General features: G+C 39.6%; 1 protein-coding gene across 6 annotated transcripts; it reads left to right on the plus strand.

The window, feature by feature from the left end:
* The first annotated feature begins 953 nt into the window (after positions 1 to 953).
* Positions 954 to 22,297, plus strand: ZNF207 (zinc finger protein 207). Of its 6 annotated transcripts, XR_014226979.1 has the most exons (14): positions 954 to 1,114; positions 2,535 to 2,661; positions 3,090 to 3,228; positions 3,802 to 3,969; positions 4,634 to 4,709; positions 7,091 to 7,161; positions 8,243 to 8,403; positions 9,202 to 9,294; positions 10,406 to 10,648; positions 11,367 to 11,529; positions 11,684 to 11,867; positions 12,088 to 12,167; positions 16,286 to 16,340; positions 19,798 to 22,297. XR_014226979.1 is itself a non-coding variant. In XM_082294226.1 (12 exons), the coding sequence occupies exons 1-11, from the start codon at positions 1,074 to 1,076 to the stop codon at positions 11,842 to 11,844; spliced, it is 1,443 nt and encodes a 480-aa protein (XP_082150352.1). In that variant the 5' UTR covers positions 954 to 1,073; the 3' UTR covers positions 11,845 to 11,867; positions 12,088 to 17,546. The 6 variants fall into 6 exon arrangements, 3 of the variants coding, with proteins under 3 accessions (XP_082150352.1, XP_082150351.1, XP_082150353.1); XR_014226978.1 differs by having other exon boundaries at positions 11,684 to 12,167; XR_014226977.1 differs by having other exon boundaries at positions 11,684 to 16,340.
* The last annotated feature ends 992 nt before the right edge of the window (positions 22,298 to 23,289 follow it).

The following is a 23,289-nucleotide window of genomic DNA, read 5'->3' on the forward strand; positions in this document are numbered from 1 at the left end:
CAAAGCACAGTCACAGGGAGCAGGTGACACAGAAACACATCTGGGTGGGTTTGGAATGTCTCCAGAGAGGGAGATTCCACAATCTCTCTTTTGCTCTCCCGTGGGGAGCAGCTGTGACCCCCAACTGCAGCAGGGCCACTGCAAAGGGTTGGATGTGGCTGATGGTTGGACTTGATGATCTTAAGAGGTCTTTTCCAACCTTAATGATTCTGTGATTCTCTTCTAACAGCTGGTGGACCTGTGGTGAGCTCGAAAGCCGTGGGAGTAACAGACACACACCCCGATGGATTGTCACTGCAGAGGGACCAGCCCCCCACCAGGTGCAGGTGTAGCTGAGGATAGTGATGGCTCAACACAATTCAGTCGGTTTTATTGTGTTCTCGGGGTGCCGGGCTCCCCCACATGCCATGGCCTCGCTGTCAGCACCCAACAACACACACAGTACAAGAACACTGTGCACGGTGGCCGGTCTCAGCAACACCAGCTTCTTGCCCAGTAACATTTAGTGGGGAAAACACAGTTTCTCTGTGACATTAAACACGAAGACGAGCAACAGTTTAGATTAGGAGGAAGCTCTTTGCTCTGAGAGTGCTGAGGCCCTGGCACAGGTGGTCCAGAGAAGCTGTGGCTGCCCCATCCCTTGAGTGTTCACGATCAGGTTGGACCGCACTTGGAGCAACCTAGTCTAGAGGACGGTGTCCCTGCCCATGGCAGAGGGGTGAAACGAGATGAGGTTTAAGGTACCTCCCAACCCAAATCACTCCGTGACTCTCTTACTCTGTGACACACACAGGTCCTTCAGGCGAAGTACCGCCATCCCCGACTAGACAAAATGGCGGCGACGCCTTAAGGCGCCACGGCGCAGCCCGGTGGAGACGATCGGGAGCGCGTCACGTGAGCGCCCCCCAACCCTGCTGGCGCGGTGTACTCTGGGAGTTCGGAGGCGGCAGCGGCGCCTGAGGGAGCGCAGCCGCCATTTTGTGCCTCTCACTCGGCGCTGGGTGGCCGCGTGGGCTCTGCACCTCTGAGGGAGTGCTAGGTTCTCCTGCTTTGTAGGTCGGGGCGACGCTGCTATGGGCCGTAAGAAGAAGAAGCAGCTGAAGCCTTGGTGCTGGTATCCTTCTGTATTGGACGCGGCGGGTGCAGAGAGCTGGGGGGGGAGGGGGAAGGGCAGCGGCCTGGCGCGATTGGGGCTCGGTCCCTGTGTGGTCCCGTTCTGTCTCGTCCTGAGATGGGGCTCAATCGTTCTTCCCCCGCCCGTTACGGTTTGTCTCGGTGCTTGGCCCTGTTCCGTCCCTGTACTCCTCGGGATGGGGCCCGGTCCGTGCCCTTCCTGTGCTCCCCATCCCCCGCGCGGCCTCAGGCCCGCTCCCGTCTTCCCCGCCGGGGCCGCGGCCTCCCGCCTGATTCCTAAAGCTGGGACAGTGGGAAATGGAGAATGATCTTTATCCCCCGTGAGGGAAGATGTTAAAGGGAGAAAATCCTGCTACTAATAAATACATTTATTCACGGAGGGGGGATGGATGTGGTTAAAATAGAATTTTTGAATTTTTTTTTTTTCTTTGTGACGGGGGAAGTTTTCAATTTGTAATTGCTGCATCATAATCCGGTTTAATTTTTCAGGATCCAGAAATACTGATGGATTTTCATTTGATCGCTCCTTCAGAAGGTGCTCACTGTTGTGGAGTGATTACAAATTTACCTTTTATCTCTCTCTAATGTTTCTGTCCTCTAGAATTGTTTAAGAAAGAAATTTAGAAGGCGCTCCGAGGTATTTTAGCATTTTGTCTTGAAAGGCATCTGTGCTTGTTTTAGATGTTAATATTTCACGTTTCGGTGAAAGCAAGGGATACATTGTGTTAGCAGTATTAACATTGTGTCAATAATAAAAGGCAAATATGTATTTGTCTCACCTAGGAAAATGTGTGAAGCACAGAAAGGAAATGCAGTTTGCCTTTTCTGTTGCCTAGATGGCCAAACAGTTCTTTGCTTAAAATATTTCTTTTTAAAAGCAGAGAATTCTTCATTGACTGCAGCAAATTATGCCATGTCAGAAAAATTGATAGCTGGTTAACTGAAAGAGGAAGGGAATTTTAAACTAAAACCTTTGTTCTCTTTTATGACTGGTAGTTTCTGGTAATTGATTAAAGAGGCACTTCTGAGTAATTTGCGTAATTTCCCTTTTGCTGATTTAAAGTCTGTTTCTCCTCTAATGCTTTAGCAGCGTTCACACCCTTGAAGAGAAAAATAGGTAGGACTTGAAAACCAAAGTCAAACAATATGGAATCAAATGATGATTCTGATTGCATGCAGACACCTTCCCAGTTTTGTACCTGTGTAAAGAGGGATGTGCTGGACTGTGGGAGGGTGTTTGGTTTCAGACATGCATGAAATATTTATCACACTTTGAATGCTCAGAGATGCTTCATGTGCCGTTCTTTTGCTTCAGGAAAAATCACACTGGTGCTAATTATCTTAGTTCTATCTAGAAAGTCACTTCTAGGATTAAATGTTTCCTTAACAGTCTTCAATAGGTATTGTAATAGGGATTTCGATGATGAAAAGATCCTTATACAGCATCAAAAAGCAAAGCACTTTAAATGCCATATATGTCATAAGAAACTGTATACAGGACCTGGTTTAGCTATACACTGCATGCAGGTAAGGAGTTTTAGATTTACATGAACTTTTCTTTACAGTATGTAAAATTTAAATGAATAGGGACCTTGTAAAGGTGGGGGCTGGGAGCTTCCAGAGTCTTTAAAACTGGTGAGAAAAAGACAGCAATGGCCTGTTTGCAGCACAGCAGTCCTGCTGTGTCAGCAGTCAGATCGGCACTGTGCAGCAGAGATCTTTGCCAGGAGTTTTATAGGAGCGAAGGAATTGTGCTGTCTTGGTTTATGGAAGCTGGTTTTAGGGGTAATAGTAGCTACCAGAGATTAGGAAGCACAGATCGAGAAAATGCTTGGCCAGAGAGATTATTCCTATGAAGGATGTTCCTTTTCTGTTTTGAAACTTCCTGAAGAACACTGAGAATTTGCCCTGAATTGTGGTCAGCAGGATTTGTTTGTTTTTTTTTTTTTCTTTAGGTACATAAAGAGACAATAGATGCTGTTCCAAATGCTATTCCTGGAAGAACAGACATTGAACTGGAAATTTATGGGATGGAAGGCATTCCAGAAAAAGATATGGAGGAACGGAGGAGGTTACTTGAACAAAAAACTCAGGGTAAGGTGTAATGTGGCTGGTTGTTTTTTATTTCCCTCGTCAGCTCCTTACTCAGCTGTGGCATTCAGTGAGGGTGGGATTTAATGCATTCTCTGATGGCAGCTCCAGGCACGTGGGAGGCTGGGAGGGATTTTTCCTTTTCTATGCAGAAGTAGCTGTGGGCCAGAGCAGCTATAACAATTACCTAATGAATATGGGCATGGTGATTTATTTGTGAGGGTAAGAGGAGGAAAGGCCAGAGGTAAAACTATCCTGATGATTCCCAAATGCTTCAGTTTTGTTGCTGTTTAAGTATACCTTTGGTTGAACTGCTTTGGTTTATGCTGGACAGCATGACATTGACATGAGGGCAGATCCCCCTGTCTGTTCAGGGTCATGGCAGTGTGAGTCATGTTCTGTCGCTTTATTTGTGGCTATAGGTAGGCTCACACAGCATTCTTTCTTTGTATTTCTGTGACTTTGTGAGCACTGATAAGGTTTGAATTTTGCTATTGCTGTTCCACCTAGAATATGCCAGGTAAAGTTAATTTCACAGAATATAATTTGTGTTTATATGTGTTGTACTGTCTGCAGAGAGCCAGAAAAAGAAACAACAGGATGATTCTGATGAGTATGAAGATGATGAATCTGCAGCTTCAACTTCATTTCAACCCCAGCAAGTTCAGCCACAGCAGGGGTACATTCCCCCAATGGCACAGCCAGGTTTGCCTCCTGTGCCAGGTGCACCAGGAATGCCTCCAGGTGAGAGGGTGTGTTAGGTAGTTACTGAAAACCTCAGTAGAAACATGAAATGCTGCTGTATACTGAGTAATAATCTGCCTTTTTAACATTGGGGTCACAGAATAGTTTTGGGAGGTGCAGATAAGCAGTTTCTTCATTTTCCTCCCCCTGTTCTGTGCATGAGCACATCTTCCTTGGTGGACTAGATTTAGATACCTAATGCTGGCATGTAGATTGAAGACATGTGGTAGTTAAGACAAATAAGTGGTTCAAACAGAAGGCTACCAGTGGTGAGTGTTTGTGGTATTTATAACAGGATTTTGGAAACAGGGCAGAAAGGCTGCTGTGTATCTAGAGATTGCTAACACAGAACAGGCCATTCATACACAGGCCATAGATACAGTGAGGAAAGAATTTTGATCAGTGAGTGAAAAATGATCTCTTCTTGTAATAAGGTGTCTTCTTTGGAGAAGAAGATTCACGATCTAGCAGGGCTGAGAACAATCAATCAAAGTCAGATTTGCAGATAGTAGTATTTATATTGCATTGTTTGTAAGCAATTTTGTTTCAAAACCCAATCTTTTAGATCTTCCTGTGAAGCATTTATCCTGTGTAAACTTATTAGATGACAATTGGTAGCAACTGTATGTTATCAGAGTTGTTGAAAATATGTTTTTCTTTTAAGGTATACCACCATTAATGGCAGGTGTTCCACCTATGATGCCTGGAATGCCTCCAGTTATGCCTGGAATGCCACCTGGGTGAGTAGCAAAAAAGATTTAATATTATGTGTTCATACTGTGCATTTTAAACTGTCACAAAAAAAGTAAAGCTAATTAAAAAAATGTACATAGGGAATGGTGAACTCTGTAACCTAAATGTTAAGACTAACCAAAGAACTGGATGGCTGTAAACCAACATGTAAAATATGGCCAAACTGAGTTTATGTATAAAGTATGTTGCCTTTCTCCTGACTTAATAATTATTAAGTAGTAGTACATTAATATAAAACTTTGTTGTGTTGGTTTAGAGCCTTCTGTGAGCCACTGTTCCCTTGTATAGTGCACATATGTTGTGCATCTGGTAGTCAGTCATCAACCTAACAGGAAAAAAAGTATTGAATAGTTTCTATTTTTCTTGTATTTTGGGCAAGAGGTATTGGTTTTTGTTCTTGTTTGGGGTTGACACCATACCCTATCACAATGTATTTGGAAATTCACAGTTAGATTTTTGATTTTGTCATAAATTTTCACAGATTACATCAGCAGAGAAAATACATGCAGTCATTTTGTGGTGGAAACATGTAAGCATCTCATTAATGTAATTCTAGGTACATTCATTATGCCATTTTATGTCATGTTTTTGATAAGCTGGAAATTGTTTTACTGAAAACCTTTGAATATTGCCTAAGAACTTGGGGAAGGTGTCTAGCAAGGTTTTGATACTGTATTATATGTGAAGTTTTTATGCTTTTTTCTAAATGAATATTACAAAACTGTATGTGAAATGCATTTTACAAAATATTAACCGAATAGGCCCTTAGAGACTTAAAGCCTCTCTTGAACCAGAGCTTGAACAGCTCCATGTGCTTCATCCTTTACAGTGCAGGACATACTGCAGGAACTCAGTTTAGTCTAAACTTTAGAGTTCACTGGGGTGAAAAGTTCTTTTCTGAGGCATAAATATTGAGTTAACAATCCTTGAATTTAAAAATTATATTGTAGCTGAACATGGTGTGGATGCTCATCAGGACTTTAGCTTTTCTGGGTGGAAACTCAACAGAATTTAATCAGGTTGTCTGGCACTTAGTCCTCATTAAATTCCTTGTTAACTTCAGGTGAATGTTATGTCACCTGTAAAAACACAGATGAATTTGCCCAAACTTCACTGCAATTCCACTTAGGAGGAGAGGGTGGTGTTACATTATGCTTTTTGTCTATTTTAATCTAAAATTTTGCTTACTTAACCTGATTAACTTTTGTTTAAAAATTGCCAAAGAAGTAGGAGACAGGAAGCAACTTTGGTTTTAGTGTGACACTAGTTCTAGCACTGTCTGCAGTTTCTCAGGCAGTCATTCTTCTGGGGCAGCAAGCAGTGAGCATCCAGCACTTGTTTTGATGTCTGCTGGGTGGCAAGACTGACTTTGTCTTTTCCAATCAAAAAAGGGGTGATGGGTCTGTGTTCCCAGTCATTGCTGCTTCTGCAGTGGTTGTTCCCTGTGTAGCAGTTGATAGATGAGGTGAGAGCAGAAATCAGACTTTCCAGAATGAGTGCTCACCTTTTCACGTGATTTGATCTGAAAACAGCAGTAGTGAAGGTGTCTTGATTCCGTCATACAAACAGAAACTGCTTCTTAGTGGGGTTTTGGTTTGTATGTGAGTGCTGCAGATCAGCTTACTTTGCTCACTAAAGTAGTAAGCATTCCTGTATTTTGTTTCCCTAATCAGTTTTTGAATGGTTGCAAAAAATTAAGCAAACTTAAGCTACACTTGTTTGTTCCCTGTAAAGGGCTCATACATATTCATCTAGGAAGAGAAATCAAACCTGTTCTTAGTATGGAGAAAAAGTATGTTGCAATGAGGACTTCTCATATTAAAAAATCAAAATCCCACTTTATCATTAGTGTATGGAGTGTTTACTGTAATTGAAACTCCAGAAGCGTTCTTGCCCTATGATCTCTGCTTTTGTCAATATTTTTTGGATAGTTCTACAGCTTTGGGTTTTCTGCCAGTCAGTCTTACTGTCAGAGAGGAGTAATAACAGATGAACAGCAATTGTAGTGTGACTGGATCTAGCTGGTTTTCCTATGTTCAGATGTCATGAGTGTACTGAGATCAGATTCTTGGAACACACTGTTGCAGCTAGTAGTCTTGAGAGATTTCGAGAGACACCAGTTCTGGAAATCTCATCATAGAGGAAGTGAGATCTTGAGAAATTAAAGTTCAAATAAAAAGTGTTTGGGGTTTTGGGTGTTGGGTTATGTTTTGGTTTAATTCTTGTGGAGTCAATTGGTTTGGAATTGCCTCTGTTGAGAGCTTCTTGAAATTATTTACCACTATTTTTTATCTAATACAGGCATGTGCCAGTTGTCTTAACAGTTTATCTTGAGTGCTCATACCAGTGCTCATTTTCTGTTTAATAGGATGATGCCGATGGGTGGAATGATGCCTCCTGGGCCAGGAATCCCACCTCTTATGCCTGGTATGCCACCAGGTAGGTCAGGGTTGTCGAACTCATACTATGGTGAGAGTTAAATTATATTTCTTTATTTCCACTTAAGATTTAGGCTTTATGTAAAGAACATAGAGATTTATGCCACCACCTACCACCTTGATGTGGTTGGATTGCCACAGAAGCCACTCTTGTGCAGATTGGTTGATTTGGGGCTTCTGATTATAAATAATTTATACCATTGTTAAAAAAAAAATAGAATATAGTTTTTTGGTTTTATTGCACTTTCTCACATTGTTGTGTTGCTTGGTCTCTCTTCATCCCTTTTTTTAATGTCTGTGGCTGCAGCTGGAAAATAGTAATGATTGAAAATGTGGAAAGTAATGTTGGTCGTTTACCCAACTAATGAGCCTGCAGTGTGAATAAACTTAACTGAAATTTTGGTCTCTTACCATAGCTCGAGGAGACGTTTCTTGAGCTTGTGCAGCTCTTAAGCAGCCCTAAGTTCCCTGGGTGTTCCACCTGACGAGCAGCTGTGTGGTAATGAACTGAGATTTGCTAGTTTGCTTGATGGAACCCATGGGAGCTGTTAACTTCCCACCTGACCCTCTCCTAGAGCTCCATGCACACAAAGTGCAGGTGTTGTGGTGACAATACACAATGTCCCAATCCACTTCACTGGTGACCCCAGCAAAGCTGGCAGTGTTTTGGTCGCAGTTCTGGTGCTGTTCAGAAACGGTTCAGAGTCTCTTTGATTTTGTAACTGTGTCATCCATGCTCTTGGCAGTGTAGTTGTGGTGTATCAGAAACAGTTACCGCAGTGTGTCAGTAGCAGTTACTACATTAATTGTAGTGGTTTATTGAAAGCATAAACTTCATTATTGAAGATTTAGTAGAAAACAATCCAGCATTGCTCTGAAGTGTTTGAGGTTACTGCCTGTGCATGGACATTGACTGGTGACTGCTGGTATTACCCTTTGTCATGTTTTATTTTACTGTTGCCTTATAAATGCATCTTCCTGGTGGGAAACTTTTTTCTAAGGAACACTGGGAACAGGATTGTTGTAAGGAGTATTTGTGCTTCCTGGAGCCTGATCTGTTGCCCATTGTTTGTGGTTTGTAGGGATGCCCCCACCTGTTGGGCCTCGGCCTGGTATGCCTCCAATGACACAAGCACAGCCTGTTACAGCTCCGGGCATTCTGAACCGGCCTCCAGCTCCTGCTGCAACAGCACCGACCCCACAACCTCCAGTTACTAAACCACTCTTCCCAAGCGCGGGGCAGGTAAGGCATCCCAGATCCTGGAATCTCTCATTATATTCTTCAAATTGTCACTTTCTCAATAGTGCCTATTTATTATTGAGGAGGCCCAAGAAATGACCAGTTAAGATTTTTACTTGGGTTGATGTTTAATTCAGTGTAGTGCTCTAATGAATTTTAAAGGATTCTTTTGTTTGTATTAAAACAGCTGTGGAACCAGACAGAAGTTCTGTAAGGACTGGGGAAGAAAGGAGTAGGCAAAACACTCTTTAATGCCTTTAGTTTGTTGTTTTTAAGGGAACTTTGGGTGGGTAAAGAGATGTGTTAGCTACAGGAATCTGATTCCATAGAACTCTATCTAAAATTTCCAAATTAAAAATCTTGATGTGACTTGTTCTCAGCTGTTCTCATAATGGGCTCTCTACTGGTAAATGGATGAATTTGTTCTGTAGTCTTGTTAAACTGGTTGAACATTGCCTGAGCTAGGGTTTTTTACTTCAAAAAGTTTAGGAGTAAGTCAGTGTAGTGAAAAGTTCTTTTCAATGTTTTGGGGAGGGGAGTGGGGAATTGATAGTGGCTTGTGACCTCTTCCCTTTGAATGCACTTGTGTGTAGGTCCTGGAGTTTTTACTTGCTTTCAAGTATGTTGCAGAAGCCTTTGTAGTGTACTATTTGTGTTTTGCGCTTCTGCTGGGAAGATACATGTTTACAAAAATACAGTCCTTTCATAAGAAAGGGCTTAGTGTAAGAAATCCTTTCATCTGGATACTTTCCACCCATTTGTTTGGAGACTTTTCACTGTTTCCTTTCTTTTATGCTACAGATGGGGACACCTGTCACAAGCTCAAGTGCAGCTTCCTCCAATTCAGAAAGTCTGTCAGCATCTTCTAACGCTCTGTTTCCTAGCACAGCACAAGTACGCAGGAGGTCACAGTTTAAAACAAATTGCTTTTCAACTTAACCCTTTGGACCGTTCTGTAAAATCTAAAATTGACTAAACATCTTCAGATAATTTCTGTTATATTCCTGATTATGTTTAGCTGGTAAAACTGCAGAGTCCTTGATTATGAGTTGCATCTTACCAGAAACAAGCATGTTGAAGTGCCCAATTTTTCTTAGTGTGAAAGAATGAAATGTTATATCATGGTTCTAAAGGGTTAAAAGAGCATGAAAGCAGTTAAATGCATTTTAGTGGGCAGTGGCTAGCTTGATGCATGGTGAAGGCTTTTTAGTTTCTCTTGTTTAATATGGCACATCATAATGTAGGGAATTTTTAATTTGCATTATGTGCAAAATGTTAACATTTTTTGTTTTGATGGGGAAGTTCAGATAATTGTAAATATGCAGTGACTAGAAACAAAAGCATTCTCTCATAAGTAAGGTTTGCTTTGGAGATTGCTGTGTCTTTAGAGACAGCTTTGTAGAATAGGAGAGATGAAATGTTGGAATCTGTAGTTCCATTGATTTTTCATTCACAAATAAGATTAGACATAGTGGATAGTACTTTGTGAAAATACTGCAGTATGTTTATAGAGAGAACACTTAAAGCCCTGACCCAATAGAGCTTTCTTAAATATTTGATTTAAATATTTCTTAAATACCTAGTTTTAATGTGTACTAGCACTTTGAGCTGTACTCTAAGGGTTGCTAAAGTATGTTAATCTAGTGAAAGAATAATAAATTTATACTTAGAGGCTCCTAAAAAACAGTGGTTCAGGAAAGATTTACACATTTGCCAAATTCAGTATTTGAGATAAAATAGTGGGGTGGTTTTTTCTTTGCTGTCCCTTTGTTGTGGTGGCTTTTGACCTGCAAATTTTAGACTTTCCTCTGTGTGTGTGTGTGTGTACATACTGGGGTTTATTTTGCCTTGTTTTCAGTTGCTCTAGTATGCAATAAGGCTGAACTTTACTTTTGTCAAGCTTGTTATAGTTATGTATCTCACTGGAAGGTTTCAGAGGTCTAACAGACATCATTTAAGCTTTCTGATGCTTTGAGAGATATTGACCTGCCTCTGTGTTTCACAGGCTGCAGCAGCTGTGCCAGGGCCAGTTGGTACTGATTTCAAACCTTTGAGTTCTACACCTGCAACAACAACAGAACCTCCCAAACCAACATTCCCTGCTTATACACAGTCTACAGCCTCAACCACTAGCACGACAAACAGTACTGCAGCTAAACCAGCTACATCTATCACAAGTAAGCCCGCTACACTCACAACAACCAGTGCAACCAGTAAGTTGATCCATCCAGATGAGGATATATCACTGGTAAGTTAAAACGTTTTCATTGTCTTACTGAAAAATGTGATTTGTGCTGATATGGCAGATTAGATGGATTTTCATTTGTGCTCTACATTGTGTATATTTTAATAATGGTGTGAGTGCAAACTGTGCAGAACTAACATAACTGAGAGAACTTCTTTGATTGTGAAGTGATGACTAGCATATTGCAGTTATCTTGCTCCAGTCTAAGCCTTAGTTTTGGTGGTGGTGGGAAATCTCTCAACCTGAAATACAATTTGGATTTTTACTTCATGTGACTTAAACTTGAAGTTAACTAGGTCTGGGTAATGAGTGTAGAACAAAAGACTGAAGAGTTTGAAGTTGTTTTGATGTTCTTACAGCAGTTAGAAATATGGAGTTTATGGATAAAACAAAATGAACCTTAATTACAGTTCAGAGATACTTAGATTTGTGTTCAGTTTTGTCACAGCTTTTTAAGAGAAAAGGGCTTTATTCAGCTGGGAGGAGGGGAGAATTTGAGTTCCATGCGGAATGCTTGATGGGCCTGTATTAAGGCAGAAAGTCTGCAGAAAGGGGGGAAAATCCAAGTGCTACTGTGTAATGTTACTAGTAGCCTTTGAATTAGTAAGGTAGCTAAAATAGTTACTCAAATAGTACCTCAAATCTACTTTGTTGCACCTTATTTACTTTGCTTTTGGTGGGTTTTAACACAATGCGTTGTGGTTGTCTCTTCTGATTTTAGGAAGAGAGAAGGGCACAGTTGCCTAAATACCAGCGCAATCTTCCTCGACCAGGACAGGCTTCCCTGGGTAATCCACCAGTTGGACCAATTGGAGGTATGCTGCCACCACAGCCAGGAATTCCTCCACAACAACAAGGAATGAGACCTCCCATGCCACCTCATGGTAATCATAAGTTTCCCAGCATTCTGTTTTTGAAAAGATTTGTGAAGTTGCCTATGCTGGCAGGGAGGGGTGAAGCTTTTCACAAAATGCACTTTCACTATTTAAAAAAAAAATATATAAATTATTCTTTGCATCTTAACTGTTCTGTTTATAGGTCAGTATGGTGCTCATCACCAGGGCATGCCAGGGTATCTTCCTGGAGCAATGCCTCCATATGGTCAGGGACCTCCGATGGTGCCCCCGTACCAGAGTGGACCTCCTCGTCCTCCGATGGGAATGAGACCGCCTGTAATGTCGCAAGGTGGCCGCTACTGATGCTCCTACTCACGCTCTAATAGGTTTGGAGATTAAACCTTTTCTCATCTTGTGCTGTTAATATAGCTGAGCTTCCATCAGTTAAGGCTTCATTGTGACTTTAAAAAAATAAGTATCTTCCCACATGCAAGGAGCTATTGGACATTCTTATTTTACATGGGAAAAATTATTTGGAATAATAACAGGAACTTTTCCTGATGTTGCAATTTATACTGTATGGCTTCTTTTTCATGTTTCATCTAGGTTTTTAGAAGTGAAGTATAGTAAATATGGTTCGTTAAATTGTGAAGGCGCTGGAATTACATGAACATACCACCTTAAAGGCAAGTTCTGTAATGTTATGTTGCTATTTGTGAAATGATGCCTTCACAGCACTTCAAGTGCTGTTGGACTTCATGTCCCCAACATAGTTTGGTGAGGGCTGTAACTGTTCCCAACTACTTGTACATTAAAGTCTGAACTTGTAACAATATTTAATGTATTCAGAGTTCCTCCTGTTCCAGGGTTTAAGTAAACTGACCCACTAAGGTCATGTGACTTTTCTGTACTGTTATAAACTTCATTGTAATAAAAGAGGAGAAAAATTTATATGCCTTTTTATTCGTGACCAGCTGTGGACAACTGCCTGAAAGGTTTGTACAGATGCATGCCATGGTAGCCATTGATGTAATGAACACAATTATTGGTGCTGTTTTGATAAAATCTGAATTCCTTGTTCTAAAAAGTCACTCCTTAGCTGTACATCTGAGTAGACAAAGACCTGTACACTTATTAACTGACTCCTCAAAACTGAGGCCGCAGGAGGCACATCCTGACTCCTGGTTGTAACTTCTCTTAATGCATATGTTTCTTTATTTGTGCTTTCTTGTTCTCAATAAATTTTAAATGATTTCTAGTCCTGGCACTTGCTTGTAGGATGTGAAAGTGCTCTAAGATACAGCCTAGTGCCAGGTGTGTCCCATTAGTTCACTCTGCAACTGACCCTTTTTATTGTGCAAATGGAGATTGATTTTAGGAGCTTTTTAGGTGAAGATTTCTAGAAGCTTAGGTGCATAGCACATGGGTGAGTGACTTCCAGTTGATGTATTGAAGTTGACCTGCAAAAGAGAAATAGTAGCCCAACTCTCTTAATGCACAGAAGAGGCAAAGCCAGCAAGAGTAATATGTTATATGCTGTGTTTTGACTTTAAATGTTCAGAATTTCATGTTTTGACAGTCTCTAAAAGGTGAACCATTTGTTACCATCTGTTGTGTGCTATGATTAGATGTTGTCTGAGATTTCTTGAGCCATTCAATGAAAGTTTATGGAGACTGTTTTATCAAAGAGAGGTCTTCCCTCTATGAATTAGTCCTTTCTCTCTTTCTAAGAGTAGAGTGATAAATTGCTGTTAAGGTTGTAATTCTCTTAATGTCTGACACCGTGTGTTCCTGTGTTATACCTCTGATGAGAATGTAGAGGGAGACTTATTGGAGGGGAGGGAAGTGAGAGCTTCTCTGGCCTCTTCTTAAGGGGAAAAAAAAAAGTGGTGAATCTTTTCATTTGCAGGTCAACTTTAAATACATGTTCCAGCCTCAAGCCTTATCGGCAGTTTAATTAATGGGGATATCTCTTCTTTAGGGTAGAGTAGAAAGATCATCAGCATTTTTGTGTCATTATGTTCGTAGATGTTTTTGTAGATGGTGGAAGTTTTTCACTTAATTATAATACTGAGCATTATGGCTCTGTTTCTCAGAAGTCTTGGGGTTTTTTAGCTGCACTAAAGTAGTTCATGTGGCTTTATTCTGTGCTGTCTCTTAAAAGTGCAAAAGCACAGTACAGCTAAAATACTACATTGTGTCAGCTTCTGACCTGGGGTCATGGAATGTTTCAAAAGCACTAGAGCATCCAGTTTACATCTAGTTACAGCTGAATGGCCTTAGTTTAACCATTAAGAATTGCCAGGCACTTTTTTCTGAAGTGTTTAGCAGTTTTAAGACCATAACTCCAAGCCTCTGTTGAGAAGCAGTTCTCCCTGATCACTGAAATCTACTGATCACCTGTCAGATGTGCAGTAATTGGCTTGCAAATGTGCTGAGTGGGCCTTGATGTCAATTGTTTTGTTAGCTCTTCATCTTGCTTTAGACTCTAACAGATAAAACTTGTTTTGCTGAGGCAATGCTTTTATACTCTGGCTTTCTTCTGTTTACCTAATAAGGATAATTACAAAATACTGGAGAGATTTTTACAATGTCTTATCTTTGTCCTTTCTGTAATATTACACATAAAATTCATACATTATAAAGTGATCTCAACTACCGCTTGTAAAACTACAGAACTTCTTGCTTTTTCTGAAGATCATACTGCTGCTCAAAGGATGCTTTGCCCTCCTGCTCCAGTCAAGTGAATTTCTTCTCCTTTTGGTGTCTTTCTGTAACTTTCCATATGTTGTTTTCATACCCCTACTTCTCCTGGGATAAAACCGTATTGCATGTACTGTTAACTCAGCCTATTCTGCAAGTTGTATTAATTAAGTTTCACTTTTTTAAACAGTGAATGTCTTGTTCTGATAATGGTACTATCTTGTAGCTAACACTGCATAGACTTCAAGCCTGAATGCATTTTGAGATTGGTCTTTCCTTAGTAGTAATGTTATGAAAATCCCTCGAGTAAGTACTGCCACATATATTTCATTGATACTTGCATACAAGCAGGTGAAAAAATTTTCTGTGATTTTCATGTGGATACTTATTTCCTGCTCCTGTCATTCCTGTTCAGTAAGAACTGTGATGTGGCTGCCTTTAGTCTTCAGTTACTCTTGTCTCTTGTGTGATTCTTCTGTAAACAGGCAGGTGTTTCAGTGCCTGTGTTGTCTGTTGGTCCCTGCCTTCATTTCTTTTGGATACTGCTTCTTAATGTTCAGAGAGTTGGATTTATGGTGCATTTACCCAAAACCAGTAAAACTACTTTGAATGTAGTAGTTGCTTGTATAAAGACTTGGTTTACAGTACCAAGTGTAATCAACAAAGCTGTGCCAGCAAAATCCCCAATGTAATGCAGCCATGAAAACAGGGTTTTGCTTTAGTTAATCTCTCCCTTGAAAGAGATTGCAGAAACCTTTATGATTACAGAAAAGCATATCTATTATAGCTGTTGCAGGACTCTAGTGATGTGATTACGTAGGCAGAAGCTTTGTTTTTCAGTTGTTGCCTAAATTTGACATGGCAGATCTTGCAGTAAAACTAGCACTTGCCAAGTGCATTTTGACCAGTCTTGAAATTTGCAATATAAATATTGAATATGAAAGATTAAGCTACAAGAAAATTTCAGACAATTTCAGGTGGGAAAATATGTTTAAAAAAAAAAAAGCCAGAATTCATAGCATCTAGGACTTGTGTAGAAGGTTCAAAATTACTTTATGCATGGTCTCACAATATCATAACAAGCGGCTGATTTTTAGGGCAAAATGGATGAGACTGGCATGAAAGAACCTTGAAAAATCCTGGGTTAGTTTTTAGAAATCTTTATATGACTCTTTCATACTTCCATTAGAGCTTTCTGCCTTTGGCAAAGTTGCTTTAAATAAAATACTACTTAGCTGGCATATGTGGACTGAAAATTTCTTATGAAACTTTTGGATTATTATTTTTTTTCTTCCAGAGATGAGATTTTAGGTGCTGATAATAAATTTGAGGCTGGGCTGTATATCTAATAACTGTGGATAACTATTCCTCGCTCTGTGCATGCATGGGAGAATATAAACAAGTTTCTAGAAACACATTTCAGCTGCATCTGCCTTCTGTGATTTCTTGCCAGTATTTTAGTCCGTGGAGCGCCTGAGCAATCCTTACACAGAACTGGATAACTTACTCTGTTAAAACATGGATAAAATTGAATGGGATAGACAACCTGCAGTTATTTTATAGGAATCAAAGAATTCTGCATACAAGATAAAACAATAAAATACCAAGATTACTTCAGTTTTATGAACAGCAAGAAGGGCATTATGATCTTCAGTTAAATTAAGACTCTGATATACCAGTCCATGAGCTGGGGCCACAGTTCAAAATGGTAACTGATGACACTTAGTAAATGTCTTAATAATTGTACTGGTCTAGTTTCTACATAAACACTAAGACAAGGGTGAACATTTTCAGTGGCTGATGGAATCTTTAACTCAACTTTTTGTGAACTAGTACAACAAATACTATCAAGTTATGGGAAAAATGCCCCAAGACAACTGACTGACGTTCCATTGATCAAGATACAAAGCAAAACAAACTGTCCAATTCAGAAATAGCTACCAACTACAAAAAATACTGTTTGGGCCTAACAAAAGAGGTGCTATAGCAGTCATTTTCTTTTGTTTGCTTGATCACTGGAATTTTGTTAATTTTGATTGCATGTCTTTCACTTAATTGGGTCATGTTTTTTCTAAAACTTAAATTTTTCTTCTTCCTATAGCCCTGCCATAGGACAGGCTGAGGCAGAGTCTCAGTGTTGCCCTGTTCAGTCTGAGGCAAGTGGGATTTATTTTATTCATTCTGGGGGCTTTCACAGCTTTATGGCTGTTGGATATTTATGTCCCCAAACTTGCAGCAAGTTTGGTGAAGGCCCCTAAATTTATTTTAATTTAGGTTTTTTTATTCTCTTTTGGTAGATGGGCTCTATATTAATATTTATATTTTTATTATCACTGTATTTTTAAGAGTCTTAAGGGGAGGGAACCTGTTTTTAAGATGTGTGGGTACCTTTTCTCTTAATAGAACACCTTTCCTTCGAGGCTGCTCAGGTAGTCCTTAAGCCACACTGCCCCTCCCCGTCTTTCCCTGCATTGCATTTGTGCTGTATTTGTTTTCGGGCTTGGTAGTGTTGACTTTGTGTAGTCTCTGAATTAGTGGCATGTAAATACCAATTATTAATGTTTTCTCTTCTGGGGAGATGTATCTATTGAAGAGCTTAAAGTAGGTTTTAACTAGTAAGCTAATTGCTACAAAATTGTGTAGCCCAAATTACAGAATAGTCTCTTTGAAGAAGGTTGAGATGTTAATACTGCTGCATGTGTGAGCTGCAACTCAACAAATATTAATGTAGAGCCCTGGGAGGAAATAGAGATCAGATCCAAGTTGGTAACAGAGAATAGAAGTGTGAGAAATCAAAACTGCAGATTTTTCAATTTGCCAGTTTCAGGGAGAACCTTTTCCTCAATCTCTCAAATGCTCCAAATTTGAGAATATTTTGACTATTGCAACAATAGTAAAAGTTGAAAAACTTTTTTTTGAAACCTTGTGAAATTCTGTTGCATATTCAGAATTTGCCTTGTTTAAGTTCCCTCTTTCACACAGTGACTAGCAAAAATTTCTACCCTTTGTGAAGAAAAAGCTGCTCACTCTGTTGCAGAGCCGTTGGTCTTGAATGCTTGAGGTTGCTTAAAGACAACTTCAGCTTCAGAACAGCAGGTTTTGCCCAAGGAGGTCTTGCAGCATATCAGCAGTGAAATAGTAAATAAACACATGTGGCAGTCTGGTTTGACTTCTTTAATTTTTGAGGTAATTTTAAAGTTTGTGGTGGGCTTTTTTTATGAGCAAGACTCTGTTTCATTTCTTCAAGATTTTGCTAAATAATGACCCTTAATGGGATTTAAAGTAATTTTAATTTGAGGATAGAGTTGTAATTAACTTAGAAGAGTGGATTGCACATTCCTGTTGTACCCTTTGTTTGTACTCTGCCCTTTGCATTTTTCCTGTAGAAGACACCACCCCACCCCCCCACCCCCCCACCCCCCCCCCAAAAATCCCTGTCTGACTGGAAAATTGACATGTCCATGTTAACTGTTTCAGAATGGTTATTGAGCATGGTCTTTCTTTGCTAATTCTCATTGTGGTGCTCCCCCTGATAACAGTGAAGATGAGAATAACTCTTCAAGATAGACCACTGGAACTAGTATTTATTTCACTTGCTTAATGTATAGGAGCATTTGGCTTAGTTCCTGTTTCCTTAGAGTGTCTAAATACATGGTGGGGCTTATACTTCTTGCTTTAAGTATCTGAATCTCTTACAGACTCAAAAAATAGGCAAATTTCAAATGCCTTTTTATTTTGAGGGACAAAGCGTGTTCTTAGTTACATTCCAATATTGCAGTTCTCATTGCAGTAGTTTGTGTATCACAAAGTTGTACGTCTTGCTGTTAGTGAAGTTTATTTACTAAAGATGACAGTATTTCAGTGACATGACTTTCATAGATACCTAAAAAAATTAAGTTTTGCAGTTCAGTTTTTTTAAGCTTAAGTAGAGGCACATGACTTTTTTTTTTTTTTTAAGGAGCAGGAGTTACTGATACTCTGCTAAATTGGGTAAATTTGCACCTGCTATGTTAAACAAGAAAAGTAATGTGGAGATGTGGTAAATAAAGTACATACCACACATGAAGAACTTTTTAAAAATCTGTATGCTTGCAATCAAAATAATCAGACCAGGGAAACAGTGGTAGTGAGTGGGTTCTGTAAGAATGCAGCTACCAATGACTGCTGTTTCGTTTGTAATGGCTGGGCTAGGTTGGAAGTAGTTTAGAGTAAATAAATTTTGGGACAGCCATTTAAGGGATCAAGATGAATCAAAGTGTTTGTGAAGTGCAACGTATATAAGGTTCTTTTTGAAGTTCTGAAAAACACTTGGTAAGAGATTTCTGGCACATTGTAAGCAGCAGCTTAGTGTAGTCTTGATTGTCAGAGCACAGATTGCCAGTAAGGCTCTGTTAAAAGAAATGTGGTTTTACTGCAGCCCTGTGAAGGTGGGGCTGAGGGGGCTGAGCACGGGAGCCTGCTGCTTTGGCGGCCAGCCATATCCTGTCCTGAACCACAGGATCCAGGGTGTTATCCTCAAGCTATTTGTTCCTGGCATCCTGGTGAGTCAGTTTTGACTGTCCCTGGTATGAATAATTGTGAGGCTTGGTATTTTTATACCTGGACACTGTTGCGAGTAGTGAGGCCCTTGTACCTTCTGAACAAGTTTACAATAACCTCTTAAATTCTTATGGGCTTTCTTGCAGTAGGGACAGTTGGCAACACTGCTGTTTTAATGGCAGTGAATTTAACTTCTCCATAAATACTGTCTGGAACTTACTTACCTTTAGATTTTTCTTTCTTGTGGATATAAAGAAGTGAAAAAGTTTTGAGAAAATAGTAGAATTTTTATGCCAATATCATCTTAACTAAAAGCAAAGAAGCACACGACATTGAGAGCTTGAAAGCTTCCTTATAAGTTCTCATTAGCAGTTAAAGCGTATCTCTCTGATAGCTAACTGCCGTAGACAAGGTTCAAGCTTCTGACATCTCAGGTTTTTTTTCCTTAAATTCTGTCTAAATCTTTACCATATTCCCAGGTACAATATTTAGAAAGGGGGGCATGGGTTGTAGAATTTCAGCTTCTGCTGTGCTTAGTAGCCAGTATCTGTAACTGGCTTTTGCTAACAGTGATTTTAATTACCAGAAATGAATGCAATATAAGCAAAGGAAGCTATTTCACCATCTCCCAACTTTAGGAAATTATGTAATTCTTTGAGATAAAGATGTAATGCAGAGCTTTTTTATTTTCTTTTTTTTCCTTGAGTTACTTGCACTGAATTCTTTAGCTTCTTTCTCATAAATTTAAGTGAAAAAAAATACATTTTGCTCTTTCACTTGTAAAGTCCAGAATAAGAAAACACACTAAGACTTTAATGAAGGAACCTGGCAATGTAAGTATTGTAATTTCCATTATGTTTGTAGTAGGCAACAGGTGACCTTGTTAAACTTATGGGTTATGTATGAAAAATCAGAAGGGCAGATTAAAAGTAGTTTTATAGTTGCCTTTACTTCATATGCTTTTTTTAAGCAACAAATCGCAGTAATTGAAGTTTGGCAGGTTTTTTTTTTTTTTTTTTTTAAACTATGGGTTAAACACCTTGGTTTAATACAATTTGTGTTTCTGTTAACTAGCAGCAGAATTTCAGCATTTGCTACTTACTGGTAGAGAAGAAAAATTCCACAGAACTGCCAGTACAGGTTAGTTTAATCTGTAAGTACCTGATGTTCCTATTTGAAATAATTTGTTCAAATGATACCACTTAAATACCTAAGGGGAATTTTGGTCTCTGAAATGTGATTGTTATCTACTACTGATTCCAGTAGTGAGTGAACAGACTAGACTTTCTTGGAAGACCTATAATGGATTTAACTATGCTTGTGGACAGGTAATAAATATCTGCAAGCACCTTTAAGGAAAATTTAATACAGAATCTTGACAAGCAGCCTTTGATGTTACTGAAAAGTGTGAAGATCTAAAGTCAAAATCACTGTAACATGCCAGTTACTAATGAGGCTGGTTTTTATCAGCAAACCAGCAGGATCCTGTGTTTGTTGTGTTGGGGATTACGCATTTCTGTTTGTAAGAATCCATAGCAGTTTGTAATCTTTCCATTTTCTTTAGCTATTGCTAATCACCATTTCTTACCAACAGATTTTTACTTTATTAGGGTGGTAAGCCAGGAGCTTGTTCTTCTATGCTTTTTTAATTATTACTTTTGTTAGTTCATTTCAGCACTTCAGAGGCTACTTACAAATGTGGTTTTGTCCAGCTGTTTTATCTTACTCCAGAGTTACTGCTCTGCCTCTATTTTAATTCTGCCCTATTCCATATTCTCAGAAATTTTGGTGTTTTATTTCTATTGTACAGAATATTTTACACCTTAAAATAGGAAACATTCTTCATGAATGGATAAAAGATGCAGCTTTCTCTGGATTGGCTGCATATACTTATTTCTGTTTAGACTTAGTGTCTATCATCTCTACATATCAGCAGAAGAGAGGAGAACTTCTGTGCTGTAGCACAAAGCAGAGATCCACAGCTGGATAGGCTGTAAGGATGGGATGTGCTTTAATTTACTTTTTAAGGCCATGTTGTCCCACTCTGAACTTGAGGGGCTTTTGACATCATTGGTGGATAATTACTTAGTGGGTACTGGAAAGGTCATAGTTACGTGGTAGCTGAACAGACACTTCAGTTTTACCAGCTCATCTGAAGAGTCTAGAGTGGGTTTATGAGTGACTTGCCACTTCCAGCAGAATTGCTTATTTCAAGATTCTGAAGTCTTACACAGTGCTGCAGAATTCATCATACAAGCATACACAGTTTCAAGGCAATTGTATCTTCCTAGGTTTTAGAATAGTTACACTTGCAGCCAATTGCCTGCCATCTTCTCTATATCAGTTCTTGGTAATTCTCACGAAATTGCTTTGTCTGCCAAATGAGCTACAGGCAAATTTCTGACTAACGTTGCATAGGTTTTTCTTCCTAGAAGGGGAAAAAAGTCATACAGTAATATTTATAATTTAGCTTTATCTCTGCTTAATCTTAATTGCAGGTATGCAACAATAAAAGGGATACCTTGTTGTGAGGCCATTACTCTGTTCACAGAATGTATTCATATTTCTTACACCCTTCTGTGGTTGACCCTAGCTAATACTTAATGCAGTGCTCAGTACTAAGTTGGAGGGAGTAACTGATTACTTTGGGCTGCTCAATTACCTTATCAAGTCCTGGTTTTGACAGTGGTTGGATGCAGACCTGCACTACTTGTACACTGACCTGACAGTTAGTGGGGATAACTAAAGGGCAGAGTGTGTTCCACAGTGTCTTAACCAAAAAAAAAGTGTGTTTGTCCAGGATAGATCATAGTAGAACTCTGGTAGAACATATCTCTTTGTGAAACTTTGAATGGCAGTTAATTATGGTACTTTTTGGTAGAATAAAGTTTATTTTCTTTTGAGATAGGACCAAAACAATACTGGAAATCTGAACTTTGATTACCAGGTGAGCAGCGTTAAATTGTAGCTCAACTTCTGACACACCATTAGAGCAGCTGTCCAGTGTAACACGGTTCAGCAGTCTTCCCTCCCAGTTCTGGTGCTGGGTATTTGGAACAGTTTGTCATTTCCCAGTATTTCCTTGGACTCCATGCTGACTCCCAATTGCCCTTTTAGAGTTTCTGGTCACTGTGCAGCAAACCCAAACTGAGCAAACTCCAGGCTGGTTTGAGTACCTTCATAAAGCACATGAGTGAATAGTGTTCCCTCTTGGTAGCAGTATGGCCACAGAATTTAGCGCGTTGTGAAGGGTTTTTTTCTGTAACTTGATACTGCTTTTGTGTAAGTGGTATGAAAGGTCTGGGATTACTGATCTTTTTCAAAAGACAGGTGATGGCAAAATACTGATGTTGAATTTAATTCGAGAAAGTGAGAGACTGGTAAGTATGTGCATCACTTTAATGCATGCAAATAGTAACAATAACAAGCTTAATTTTATAGCATTCAGTTTACAAAGAAGATTGAAAGAAAATTCAGAGCTAACATCATTTGCATCCACTGGGAACCTTCTATGAACTGTGCTTCAGGAATGGGTCATTGCACATATAGCCATTTGTAATGTGTAATCATTTTGTAACAGTCTCTGATTAAACAGAAGTGAACCACTGTTTGTGCATTTTTTTTTCTCTTCTTGAAAACCTATTTAAATTATTATTGCAACAAATGTTATGGTGGGAATAACTTGGTACTGGCTTTTTGATTGTAAGCTGCAGAGACTCATTTGTGTGAGCTCTAACTTAAAATGGAGACAAACAAATGAACCCTAACTTCTTAACCTGTACTTCCTTTTGCTGTTGATCCACTGTTCTGCTGCTAAGCAGACTATACAAAGTTATTGAAATAGTCAGAATATGGAGGAGAAGTTTCTAACAGTGTTTTCATAAAAGTTGGTGGCACAGGCATGCAGGGAAATACTCTGTTCTAAACCCTTTTGGAGCAAAATGCTGGAGACATGAGGTAGCTTGGAAGATGGGTATCCTTGTACCTCCTGTGTACTGGATGAGAATGGATTACTGTGCTAGGCTGGTTGGTCTTACTTAGCTACCACTGTTCACTTGTAGGTTAATTTCTGAGAGGTGGTAAAGGGAAGATAAATGGCTATTTTAATGCTATGACATGGACCAGTTGGAGGCATTTTGAATTGGGTATGTGTGACAAGGAGGTGCAGTAGAGGACCCTTCAGGGAACACTGCTGCTGTGCAGAAGCTCTTTATGAGCATTTGTTCTCTGGCCCTTTCCCCTCCAGGGGAATCGGAGGGGCATTTTAGAACTACTTTGTACTAAAAGCTGGTTAGAGCAAGGGCAGTTGTGTGTTGCCTGACAGGTTGGAGCCCTGCCAGTGTGAACATGACTGGTAGGAAGGGTGGGTCTGTACTTGCTGCCCTGTGAGCCTTAGCTGGTTGTTTTTGCAACGTGGGACCCCAAGATTTAATCTGTAAGTTTACACTTTTTTCTCTAAAACTTGTTTTGGGTTGTTTTTTTTTTTTCTGTAGGGCTGGGCGGGATGAAGTAAAGAGTTTGGATCTAAACTTTTAATTTCTTAGAGGTAGAAGTGGGCATATTTGA

Source organism: Coloeus monedula (genome assembly GCF_965178545.1).
Source record: "Coloeus monedula genome assembly, chromosome: 19".
Taxonomy (NCBI): Eukaryota; Metazoa; Chordata; class Aves; order Passeriformes; family Corvidae; genus Coloeus; species Coloeus monedula.